The 12,914-nt window shown below is 48.2% G+C and overlaps 2 protein-coding genes across 6 annotated transcripts in view; one reads left to right on the top strand and one right to left on the bottom strand.

Moving 5' to 3' along the window:
* sppl2b (signal peptide peptidase like 2B) overlaps nt 1-3,623 on the bottom strand; it is a 41,643-nt gene extending 38,020 nt beyond the window's left edge. For all 4 annotated transcript variants that reach the window (XR_004416269.1, XR_004416270.1, XM_033047144.1 and 1 more), the window contains exons 1-2: nt 3,462-3,623; nt 1,950-2,069 (exon numbers count right to left, since the gene is read on the bottom strand). Coding sequence is in view for 2 of the 4 variants with exons in the window: in XM_033047144.1 (XP_032903035.1) it covers nt 1,950-2,069; nt 3,462-3,554 (213 nt within the window). In the remaining 2 variants the exon portion in view is untranslated. The remainder of the gene's footprint in view (nt 1-1,949; nt 2,070-3,461) is intronic.
* Nucleotides 3,624-3,655: 32 nt separating this feature from the next.
* Nucleotides 3,656-10,209, top strand: lsm7 (LSM7 homolog, U6 small nuclear RNA and mRNA degradation associated). Of its 2 annotated transcripts, XM_033047142.1 has the most exons (4): nt 3,656-3,771; nt 5,148-5,238; nt 7,886-7,957; nt 9,117-10,209. In XM_033047142.1, the coding sequence occupies exons 1-4, from the start codon at nt 3,766-3,768 to the stop codon at nt 9,257-9,259; spliced, it is 312 nt and encodes a 103-aa protein (XP_032903033.1). In that variant the 5' UTR covers nt 3,656-3,765; the 3' UTR covers nt 9,260-10,209. The 2 variants fall into 2 exon arrangements, with proteins under 2 accessions (XP_032903033.1, XP_032903034.1); XM_033047143.1 differs by lacking the exon at nt 3,656-3,771 and having other exon boundaries at nt 5,142-5,238.
* The last annotated feature ends 2,705 nt before the right edge of the window (nt 10,210-12,914 follow it).

Below are 12,914 nucleotides of genomic sequence, written 5' to 3'. Positions count from 1 at the left end.
ATGGGTTTAAGATGAGATGAAGCAGATTTAAAAGGAATTTAAGGGGAATTTTTTTAATTACACTGTTTTTAACTACACTGTTGCTTGTTGCCAGAAGAGGTGGTGCAAGCGGATGCAATCATTACATTTAAGGAACAGTTAGACAGGAACTTGAATAGGCCAGATAGATATAGACCGAAAGCGTTTAGATTAGATTAGAGTAGATAGGAACAAAGGTTGCCATGAACATGATAGGCTGAACAGCTCTGTGATGAGGGTTGTCCTGATGCAGGGTCTTGACCCAACTCATTGACATTTAGGGGGATATGGGCCAAAGCCGGGCAAATAGGACTAGCTTAGATGGTTGGGCTGAACGGCCTGTTTCCATGCTATATGATTAAGTAATTGGCGTATTATCATAGTCATACAGCATAGAAGCAGGCCCTTCAGCCCAACTTGCCCAGCTGACCAAAGTGCCCCATCTATTCTAGTCCCACCTGCCTGCATTTGGCCCATATCCAGTCCCGCCTCAAGACCCATCTCTTCACCTCTGCCTATCCTTAGCCCCACGTCCCCGTCCCTTTTCATCTGTGCATTAATTGCCTCATACTGTGTTTTGTATTGAATTCTGTCTTTACTTTGTGTACTAGTCATGTCTCTACTATTTATTTCATTCCCCTTACATGTTTTTCCTCTACATGCTCAATTTTTGTAAGGTGTCCTTGACTCTTGAAAGGCGCCCATAAATAAAATTTATTATTATTATTATTATATCCCTCGAAACCTATCCTATCCATGTGCTTGTCCAAATGTTTTTTTTAATTAAATGTCGTGATTGTACCTGCCTCAACTACCACCTCTGGCAGCTCGTTCCATACACCCACCACCCTGAGTGTGAAAAGGTTTTTTGAACTCGGGTGAAATTGACATAAAACTGATTATTAAATGATTCAAATCTATTCATTCTTAAAAGTGAAAGATATCGAGAAGAAAGCTAGGCAGGAGCAGCATTCACCTCTTGATTCTTATTCCATCAACATTTTTTAAGCTTCTCGATCCAGGCTGAGCATCTGTTAAACTGCCATGTTGAAAACATTCAGAGACATGCAGCGCAGAGAAAATGGTGGCTTATGACTGAAATTCTTTCAGTGAAAAATTTAACAAGAAACCAAAAAGAACTGGTGGCATTATGACAGGCATGTCTAAAACATTACACTTGGATGTGAGAGATTGCCAGCTAAAGCCACACATTAAACAAAAATCTCCCTCTCTTTGAACATTACTGAATAATACACTTTGCAGCAGCCTTGGGTTTTTGTTTTAAGATCCAAGGTCATTTCTGAAATGTCACGCATTTACATAAGCTAGAAGCCTGGAAATGTTATTAACTTATAGCCTTTTAAAGCATCTAACTTTCAACTCTGTCCACATCCAATCCCAGAGGTAAAATCTCTGACTGCACCACCAACAATGTAACGAGGAGAACTAGGGCTGCACGAACAGTGTAGGGAGGAACTGCAGATGCTGGTTTACACCGAAGATGGACACAAAATGCTGGAGTAACTCAGCGGGGCAGGCAGCATCTCTGGAGAGAAGGAATGGGTGATGTTTCGGGTCAAGGCCCTTCTTCAGAATCAATGGGTGTCACTTTGAGTCGAGAAGAGGGATATGGAATTAATGCAGGCAAGTGGGATTAAGTTAGATGGGTAAAATGATTGTCATAAGACAGTGGGCCAAAGGGCCTGTATCAGTACTGTACAACTCTATGACTGTGACCCTTTGTTTTGTTGCTCCAGTGGTATGACTTTATTTCCATAGCTTCCATATCCATGACAAATAGAACTGTCAGGACTCCCGTGTCAGGAGTACAAGATCCATTCATGGAACAAGCAGGCAGGGCAAGTTGTAGACGCACATGATGATCATCTTATCCAGAGTTCTATCGAATCCATCCACACTTCTATACTTACTGCTTTACTGAGATCATGAGGTAAATATGCCCAGGAGGGGTTGAACTGGATACAGTAATCTTTTGCACTTCCATGCTCTTTATCCGACAGCACGTTGACCATCCCATACTCAGCCAGGACCTGCACATTGTAAAGCAAAATGCATCATATTGTCAGCTCCAAATGTAAAAAGTATAAATGACGTCTGCTATGTTTAATTTAAATGCACAGCTGTAACACCAGCTGACAGACACAAGATAACTGTGCACCCTCTTCATTTTTCTCTGTATCATTTGAATATATTGACTGTTTATCTGAAAGGCCCAAAATAAATAGAAATCAGGGAATAAATAGCTGCATCACAGGCTGTGGCAATCGGCATTTGGTCAGAGAGAATATAACTACACATAGACACATCACTTGACTGCCATGAAAATTGCCTGGCAAGAAATAGTTAATGTAATGAGAGTTTAGGAGTAAACTCCATCTTGTAGGGCAAGAATTCCCAACCTGAGGTAAATTTACCCCCGGGGGTAAGTTTCGCCTACCCAAGGGGTAAATTTGTTGATTCTGGGTTTGTACATATTTTTTCCTCATTGACTGACTGTGTTCTGGTACACCAGTATCTGTTCATCATTAATTGTTCATATATAAGTGAAATAACATTGTGATGTGCTATTAAAGTTGCCAGGGGGTAAACGGGACGAAAAAGGTTGGGAACCCCTGCTGTAGGGGATGAGGGAGAGGAAGGTAGGGGGCGGGGGGTGAAGACATGGCCCTGGGAGTGGGAGACACACAACACAAGGGTGGGTCACAAGCCCCCGGGGGGAAGACATGGCCCTGGGGGTGGGGGAACACATGTGCCCTTCTTCTTCTTGCATAAAGTTGTACGGATACGGATGAGGAGGGATACGGATGAGGGGAGGGGGGGATACGGATGAGGGGGGATATAGATGAGGGGCAATACGGATGAGGGGAGATACGGATGAGGGGAGGGGGGATACGGATGAGGGGGGATATAGATGAGGGGAGATACGGATGAGGGGAGATACGGATGAGGGGAGATACGGATGAGGGGAGATACGGATGAGGGGAGGGGGGATATGGATGAGGGGAGGGGGTGGGATACGGATGAGGGGAGGGGGGGAGACAGATGAGGGGAGAGAGGGGACACGGAGGAGGGGGATACGGATGAGGGGGATATGGATGAGGGGAGGGGAGGTGGGGGACACGGATGAGGGGAGGGGGGATATGGATGAGGGGAGGGGAGGGAGACGGATGAGGGGGGATATGGATGAGGGGGGATATGGATGAGGGGAAGGGAGTGATACGAATGAGGGGAGGGGAGGGAGACGGATGAGGGGGGATATGGATGAGGGGAGGGGGGATACGGATGAGGGGAGGGAGACGGATGAGAGGAGGGGGATATGGATGAGGGGAGAGGGATATGGATGAGGGGAGGGAGACGGATGAGGGGAGTACTCAGGGGGCGTCCATGTCCCTTGTCCCCAGTGTCCGTGTCCCGCCGCTGACCTGGGGAAGCTGCAGCGCGATCATCAGCAGCAGCGCCAGCGCCATCTTATTCCCGCTCGGCCCCGGCCTCGGCCGCCGCTCGTCCGCTCCCATGGACGCGGTGAGGTGACTGTCTGTTTGCCGCCGCCGCCGCCGGCCGTCGCTGCTGTTGCTGTTGCTGCCCGCCCACGGCGCAGGCACGGGCACGAGCACGCACGCGGGAGCGGCGCCGCTGACGCGCTTCACGGGGACGCGCCGCGCCGCGCGGGGTTAAACGTCGGCGGGAGGGAAGGAGGGGGAGGGGTGACGGGCGGCCAGCGAGGAGATGGCGGTGAGTGAGTGAGGGCGGGAAACACATTCCCCCCCCCCCCCCCCCGGGCATCACCGGGCTCGGTTAGCGGAGAGAGGGAGCCCTGCCCTGCCCGCCCCGGCCTGGCCTTGCCGCCGTGTGGAGGGAGAGTCGCGGCCCCCGGAGGGCCCCGGCCTGGTCCCCGCCATTACCCGCTCTCCCTGTGTCGGAGGGTTCAAGCCGCCCCCCCCCCCCCCCCCCAGAGGGTCGCGGCCATGGGGCCATTCGGAGTGCCAGGCTTCCGGGAGGGTCTGCTCACGGCTAGAACCAGGCCCCTGTCCGCTCACCCAGAGGCCGAGGGTCCCCCTGCCCCCCCCCCCCCCCCCCCACTGTCTCCCCCCCCCTGTCTCCCTGTCTCCCCGTCTCCCCCTCCCTCCCCCCCGTCTCCCCGTCTCCCCTGTCTCCGTCTCCCCTGTCCCCGTCTCTCCCGTCTCCCCACCCCTGTCTCCCCCCGCCGTCTCCCCTGCCCCCCCCCCCGGTCTCCCCCCTTCCCTGTCCCCCTGTCTCCTCCCGTCTCCCCTGTCTCCCCCCCCCCCCCCCCCGTCTCCCCTGTCTCCGTCTCCCCCCCATGTCTCCCCCCCTCCTCTGTCTCCCCGTCTCCCCCCCCCCTGTCTCTCCCGTCTCCTCCCTCCCCTGTCTCTCCCCCCACCCGTCTCCCCTGTCTCCGTCTCCCCCCCCCCCCCCCCCCGTCTCTCCTGTCTCCCGTCTCCCACCCCGTCTCCCCTGTCTCCCCCCCCCCCCCCCCCCGTCTCCCCTGTCTCCCTCCCCTGTCTCCCCCCCCCCGTCTCCCCTGTCTCCCCCCCGTCTCACCTGTCTCCCCCCCGTCTCACCTGTCTCCCCCCGTCTCACCTGTCTCCCCCCTCCGTCTCCCCTGTCTCCCCCCCCGTCTCCCCTGTCTCCCCCCCCGTCTCCCCTGTCTCCCCCCCCCGTCTCCCCTGTCTCCCCCCCCGTCTCCCCTGTCTCCCCCCCCCCGTCTCCCCCCGTCTCCCCTGTCTCCCCCCCCGTCTCACCTGTCTCCCTCCCGTCTCACCTGTCTCCCCCCTGTCTCGCCTGTCTCCCCCCCCCCCCCCGTCTCGCCTGTCTCCCCCCCCCCCCCCCGTCTCGCCTGTCTCCCCCCCCCCCCGTCTCGCCTGTCTCCCCCCCCCCCCCGTCTCGCCTGTCTTCCCCCCCCCCCCCCCTGTCTCCCCCCCCCGTCTCACCTGTCTCCCCGTCTCCCCTGAACCCCCCCCCGTCCCCACCTGTCCCCGCCTTGAGATGACCCCGCTTGAGGTTCACGGGTCGTCATGAAGCTCAGCATTGTTTCATATCTCTTTTTTTTGCACCGCTGACAATAATTCTTCTGCCTCTTTTCAATGCAGGACAAGGAGAAGAAGAAGAAGGAGAGCATTCTCGACCTCTCCAAGTACATAGATAAGACAATCCGCGTGAAATTTCAAGGGGGACGAGAAGGTAACGTTGAACTTGTAGATAAGTGACTATCACCTAAATATTAACCAAGTAATTATCATTTCAATCACAAGATCATAAGAGATAGGAGTAGAATGAGGCCATGCAGCCATTCAATCATTCTCCTAACCCCATTTTCCTGCCTTCTCCCCATAACCCCGGACACCTGTACTAAACAAGAGTCTATCTATCTCAGCCTTAAATATATCCACTGACTTTGCCTCCACAGCCTTCTGTGGCAAAGTATTCCGCAGATTCACCACCCTCTGACTAAAGAAATTCCTCCATCTCCTTCCTGAAAGAACATCCTTTAATTCTGAGGCTATGACGTTTAGTCCTAGACTCTCCCACATCCTTTCCACATCCACTCTATCCAAGCCATTCACTATTCTGTATGTTTCAAGGAAGTCCTCCCCCCCCACCCCCCCCATTCTTCTAAACTCCAGTGAATATAGGCCCAGTGCTGTCAAACGCTCATCATATGTTAGCCTACTCATTCCTGGGATAATTTTAGTAAACCTCCTCTGGACCCTCTCCAGAGCCTCTTTACTACCGATTCGACTTGCAGATTAACTTTTTGGGAATCCTACACCAGCACTCCCAAGTCCCTTTGCACATCGGATTTCTGAATTCTCTCCCCATTTAGAAAATACGCCTTTCTTCCTACTACCAAAATGCATGACTCCACACTTCGTCACTCTATATTCCATCTGCCACTTCTTTGCCCACTTTCCCAACCTATCCCAAGTGTTTATGCAGTCCCAGCTTTCTCAATCTGCACCTCCACCTATTTTCATATCATCCGCAAGCTTAGCCACAAAGCCTTCAATCACCTCATCCAAATAATTAATATACAACGTGAAGAGCAGCGGCCTCAGCATCGAGCCCTGTGGGACTCCGCTAGTCATTGGCAGCCAACCAGAAAAAGCCCCCTTTATTGCCACTCTTTGCCTTCTGCCATCCAGCCAACCTGATATCCATGCTAGTATCTGCCCTTTGATACCATGGATCCTCATCTTCCGTAGCAGCCTCCCATGTGGCACCTTATCAAAAGCTTTCTGAAAATCTGGGTATACAACATCTACTGATTCTCCTTTATCTGTCCTGACTAACTGGCCTATACTTCCCACTATTCTGCTTTGCTCCCCTCTTGTACAGCTGGGTAATATTGGCAATTTTCCAATCATCTGGAACCACGCCTGACTCCAGTGATTCTTGAAATTAGATAAGTTACTATTATCTAAATATTACGCAAGTAACTGTTACCTGAGATGGGGTCCGAACCTGAAATGTCACCCATCCTTCTTCTCCAGAGATGCTGGCTGACCCGCTGAGTTACTCCAGCACTTTGTGTCTGTCTTTATTACTTAAAGTACTTGGACGTTGACAAAATACCGTGACATAGGGTGAAATTTGTACCCCCTTCCCCGGTGGTTGGGGGAGGGAGAACATTGTCTAGTATGAGGTAGACAGGCAGAGTGGGGTCGAGTTGAGCTTAGAAATAGGCCATGGATAGAGTGAAGAGTTTGCATCTTATTCCTGATGGTAGTAACATTGTTCAACTCAATTTGTATTGAAAACCGTTTCTGGTTGAGGTAATTGCACGATATATATAACATTTGGCACAGTAATTAATTATAGTCAAACCTGTCTTCCTTGCCTTTCATTGCATCCTGTCATCCTTTTTCCCATTATGTGACTAACTATCAGGTCCTGTCTTTAATCACCCCTTTCAGCTATAAATTCCAGTTACTCTGAATTTGGATGTAATGACCTGTTTTTTCCCCCCCGAATTGCCTGCTTGATTTCTTGACGCCTTTAATTTTCCACCAGAAGTACTCTAGCTTATTTTGTTAAAGGTTTCAAATGTAAAACATTCTTGGGTTAGTAAGTGATCTGCTTTTTATGAAAAGTAAAAGGGAACCATTCTGCCACAAAAATGCCAGAAGGTGACCATTTCCAACTGACGGGTTTAGAGGGATATGGGCCAAACACTGTTAGAACTGGGGCAGCATGGGCAATTGGGGCCGAAGGGCCCGTTTCCATGCTGTATGACTGACTTTTTCTCCCACCATTAATATCTTGTTGTTACCACTGACCGGAAACCCAACTGTACCAGCCACATAAATACTATGGTTTCAAGAGCCAGTCAAGGGATGAATACCCTGTGGCGGGTTACTTGCAACTTGATAACCCAAGGCCTTTTCACCATCGACATGGCTAAACGTTAGGAGTGTAAAGGGCCTGTCCCACTTGGGCGTCATTATGCGACATCATTTACGCGTCACGACGCACGCTATACGCAACTTTCCCCCACACCTGATGTACGCCATCTTGATATGAACATATGTTGTATCATGAGAGGAATAGATCGGGTAGATGCACAGAGTCTCTTGCTGAGAGCAGGTGAATCGAGGACCAGGGGATATAGGTTTAACGTGAAGGAAAAGATTTAATAGGAATCTGAGGGGCACGTTTTTCACACAAATGTCATGGGTGTATGGAACAAGCAGCCAGAGGAGGAAGTTGAGGCTAGGACTATCCCAACATTTAAATAGTTCAACAGATACATATGGGGGGTTCGGTAAAGATAGAATTGCTAAGATAGAAAAATGATTTTGATCGCCATAATTATTTTTCTCTTCCACAGCCAGTGGGATTTTGAAAGGCTTTGACCCACTCCTCAATCTTGTGTTGGATGGAACTATAGAGTATGTGAGAGGTAAGATAAGATTACTGTTTTTTGTAATAAAACGAGCTGCATAGAACCCACGGCATAACATCACTTGAGGGTTCAGTATATTCAGCCGCTGCTTCCTTGTGAATATATAACTTTAGGTAGACCCCAAAGAAGAATCCCGAGGCTCTCTTAACTTAGTTTAGACAATAGGTGCAGAAGTAGGCCATTCGGCCCTTCGAGCCAGCACTGCCATTCAATGTGATCATGGCTGATCATCCTCAATCAGTATCCCGTTCCTGCCTTCTCCCCATATCCCCTGACTCCGCTATCTTTAAGAACCCTATCTAGCTCGCTCTTGAAAGTATCCAGAGAACTGGCCTCCACCGCCCTCTGAGGCAGAGAACTCCACAGACTCACAACTCTGTGGAAAAAGTGTTTCCTCATCTCTGTTCTAAATAGCTTATCCCTTAAACTGGTTCTGGAGTCCCCCAACATTGGGAACGTCTCCTGCCTCTAGCGTGTCCAAACCCTTAATAATCTTGTATGTTTCAATAAGATTCCCTCTCATCCTTCTAAACTCCAGAGTGTACAAACCCAGCCACTCCATTACCTCGGCATATGACAGTCCCGCCATCCCGGGAATTAACCTTGTAAACCTACGCTGCACTCCCTCAATAACAAGAATGTCCGATTTGCTCTCGGCTACCTTGCTTAATTGTACTGAAAGGTTATGTTATAACTTATGGACGGCACGGTGGCGCAGCGGTAGAGTCACTGCCGTACAGCACCAGAGTATGTTGCTGAATCAGTGTGCAGAGAATCCGGGTGGAGTTTTCACTGTAATGAGGCGTGAATATTTAGAAGCAGCTATTCGGGAGCTCCAAGGATGCCTGGGTGCTGGAATCTAACGCTGATCCATTTGGTATTGCTCTTAGTAGAAAAAAGGCATATTGACACTAATTACTTTGTTCTAATATGCTGGGAGTGAGATAACATTGATGCTTAAGATGGCGGTATAGCAGATTTGGACAAACTAGTATAACTGTGCTGCTTCAACTAAACATTATAAATATTTTTATCTTTTTAAGTTGAGGGGTTTGCATTTCATCTTTAAATTTGCCCAGTGTGTTCTGTGCCATGTTTTGTGTTGTAGAGCTGGATGTTTTGGAGCTAAAGTATAAATTGTGCTAATGACTTTCAGATCCCGATGACCAATACAAATTGACTGAAGACACACGCCAACTTGGCTTGGTTGTGTGCAGGGGGACTTCAGTAGTTCTAATCTGCCCGCAAGATGGCATGGAGGCCATTCCAAACCCCTTCATTCAGCAGCAGGATGGTTAGCCTGGAAACGGCTCGTCACCAGATCTCAGGATTTCAATTTAGTTGGTTTTATCCATTAGCCAAAGCTGATGTGTCAGATGGGACTTCTATTATCACCAGCGCGGGGAGGTTTCTAACTGTGTATGCTAAACCGGCTAAGTGGTGTGGGTGGCAAGCAAGAGATGTGGACAGATCAATCACAAACTCATTGCCAAGTTATGCATAATGGCATTGGTTCTATTACCTGTAAGCTGAGAAGTGGTGCTTTTTTTATAGGGCAGTGGTCACAGCATCCAGAAATGAAGCTCGGCCAGTGCAAATGGAGAAGTTTAATAAGCAAAATAAAAACGCAATCATTTCTTGCTATTAACTGAAATAATAGCCAGAAACTCTTGGCTACTTAGTAAATTGGGCAGCTTTGGTAGAGGAAGCAATGTTTCAGATCGGAGACCTTTTTCCAAGGACATTGATCTGAATTGTGAACGCTTTCTCTGTCCTCTGTTGCTGCTTGACCTTTAGAGCATGTCCAGCATTTTCCATGCTTATTTTCAGAATGCTGAGCCCCCTCTGGCACTGCAGTCATGTCAACTGCAGCTGGATAGACCCAGCAATAATCACCAGTGAAAGACACTTTTGTTAACAAAACCAGCTGATTTAGAAACCTGCAGTTTTATACTTTTCATTGACATTGTTTATGCAAAATGAACCAACATTTCTGGAGACGTCTTTTATTTTCTCAAAATACTTTTACTCAATTCCTTTTATAATAAAAAAGAAAGAGAAAACTCTAAATAGTTGTTCCAGATGTTCGTGAATAACATTTCAGTAACTTGTGTTGGAGTCTTGCATAGAAACTTTATTTAAATGTAAGTCTTTTTCGAGATTTGATTTGTTCCCGTTTACATTTTCAAGCTGGGCCAGGATTACTAAAAATTGTCCAATGTGTACAATAAACTCTTGTTTTTCCAATATTCACTGTTGATTCTGTGTTATTTTGCTGCATTGAAAATAATTTGTGCTGCTCCAGTTTAAAAAAAACCCCCATCTCAGATCAGAAGACGAGATGATGTTTTCCCTTTTGAACTCGTGTTTGGAGGTTGTCACGAGTGGTTATGATCTGTAAATGCGACGTAAATAAAAACAGATCGATGACTTTACATTTGATCCAGTGCAGAAACAGGCCCTTTGGCCCACTGGGTCCACGCCGACCTGTGATCCCCGCATATTAACACAATCTCACACACACACACAATTTTTACATTTACCAAGGCAATTTTACCTACAAACCAGTACGTCTTTGGAGTGTGGGAGGAAACCAAGATCTCTGAGAAAACCCATGCAGTCATTGGGAGAATGTACAAACTCTGTACAGACAGCACCCGTAGTCGGGGTCGAACCCGGGTCTCTGGCGCTGTAATGGGCCTGTCCCAGTTAGGCGATTTTTCAGGCGACTGTCGGACAGACACAGACACCACTTCCTTCACCAGCCCGATAAGCCAGCGGGGGACAAGGCAAGCGGGGGGAGCGCTGTCTGAGACAAATTCACAAATTCACATGGTGCAAAGCCAATGTGATACAGACACACACCGCGATGAACAGGTGCTGTAATTAAGACTGAAAGCGCAGTGTACGAGAAGGGTCACGTAAATCCTGTAAAAGGGGGGAGAAGGAGTGGAGACAACTTTTAAGAAGCCAGAGATACACGGCTGTGAAGCTCAGCGGACATTAACATCGGTTATCCTTGGTTCTGAAAACTGCTGCTTACGGGGTTTTTTTTTGCCCAATGAGTTAATGAAATTCACAGGTTTTTGACTGAGATAAAATTGAATCTTTTGCTCAGACGGTGGAAACATTCAAAGCGTTGGGAGGAAAGGAATTGCAGATGCTGGAAATCTCAACTAAAAATGGCATGAATTCTCGAAACAGCCAGCAGGTCAGGCTGCATCCTGGGGAAGAGGGACTGAATTAAGGTTTCGGGTCATTGAGTGAATGGGAGTGCTTAGAGGGCGGGCATATAGAGTAAATACAGTGTCCTGGGTCTCCTCCATTGTCAGAGTGAGGCTAAACGCAAATTGGAGGAACAGCATCTCATATTTCGCTTGGGCAGCTTACAGCCCAGTGGTATGAATATTGATTTTGCTAATAACCCCGGCATTCCCTCTCTCTTCAACCCTCCCCCACCCAAGTCGCATCAGCTCCTCGTTTTCACCCAACAAACAGCTAACAATGGTCTATTTCCTTTATCATCATTACTTTTTTGCATATCTTTCATTCATTGTCCTATCGCTCTACATCATCATCTATATCTCTCGTTTCCCTTTCCCCAGACTAGTCTGAAGAAAGTTCGCGACCCAAAACGTCGCCCATTCTCACCAGAGATGCTGCCTGTCCCGCTGAGTTACTCCAGCTTTTTGTGCCTATCTTTGGAAATAAGCCCTTTGGCCTTTGGCCGAACTTACCCATGCCAACCAAGATGCCCCAGCTACGCTAGTCCCACCTGCCCACATTTGGCCCATATCTCTAAACCTATCTAAGGTAGACACAAAATAACTCAGCTGAATTCCACAGATTCACATCTCTCTGGATGAAAACACCTCTGGAGAGAATGGAATGGGTGACGTTTTGGGTCGAGACCTTTTTTCTCTCTAAACCCATCTCATCCTTGTGCCTGCGCAAATGTCTTTAAATCCTATGATAGTACCTGCCTCATCTACCTCATCTGGCAGCTCGTTCCAAATGCCGACCTCCATCTGTTCGTCCCTAAGGTTCCTATTTAATCTTTTCCCCCCTCACCTTAAACCTATATCCTCTAGTTCTTGATTGCTGTACTCTGGGTAAAAGATTCACCCTATATATTCCCCTCATGATTTTATACATCTCGAAAAATTGCACAATGCAGAGCCAGAAGGCAAAACCAGCAGGTTAGGCTGGGTATATCCTCCACTCCCAGAGAGAAATTTAAAGGAAGCTGAACTAATACAGATGGATACATAGGTACAGGAGTAGGCCATTCAGCTCTTCCGCCATTCACTGTGATCAATGCTGATCATCCACAATCAGTACCCCGTTCCTGCCTTCTCCCCATATCCCTTGATTCCACTAGCCCTAAGAGCTCCATTTAACTCTCTTTTGAATGCATCCAGTGAATTGGCCTCCACTGCCTTCTGAGGCAGAGAATTCCACAGATTCACATCTCTCTGGATGAAAACGTTTTTCCTCATCTCAGTTAGGCCTACCCCTTATTCTTAAACTGTGGCCCCTGGTTCTGGACTCCCCCAACATCGGTAACATTTTTCCTGCATCTAGCGTGTCCTATCCCTTAATAATTTTATGTTTCTATAAGATGCCCTCTCATCCTTCTAAATTCCAGTAAATACAAGCCCATTCATTCCATTTTTTCATTATATGACAGTCCCGCCATCCTGGGAATTAACCTGGTGAACCTACGCTGATGAAATGACTGATGCAGACTGAGAGACTAAGCTACCTTTAGTTATAGAATTCAATATGAAATCCAGAAAGCTGCAATGTGCTTGGGCCGAAGATGAGGTGTTGTTCCTCAAGCTTGTGTTTGGTCTCATTTTGACAGGACAGGGGATACCAGACCAATAGGTTGGAGTAGGAATAGGATGTAGTCTTAAAGTGGTGGGAAACGGGAAGCTTGGTAGCCTCTGCA

This window comes from Amblyraja radiata, chromosome 29 (genome assembly GCF_010909765.2).
Source record: "Amblyraja radiata isolate CabotCenter1 chromosome 29, sAmbRad1.1.pri, whole genome shotgun sequence".
Taxonomy (NCBI): Eukaryota; Metazoa; Chordata; class Chondrichthyes; order Rajiformes; family Rajidae; genus Amblyraja; species Amblyraja radiata.
The sequence above is the reverse complement of the archived record's forward strand: the minus strand, read 5'-3'. Positions and strand labels throughout refer to the sequence as shown.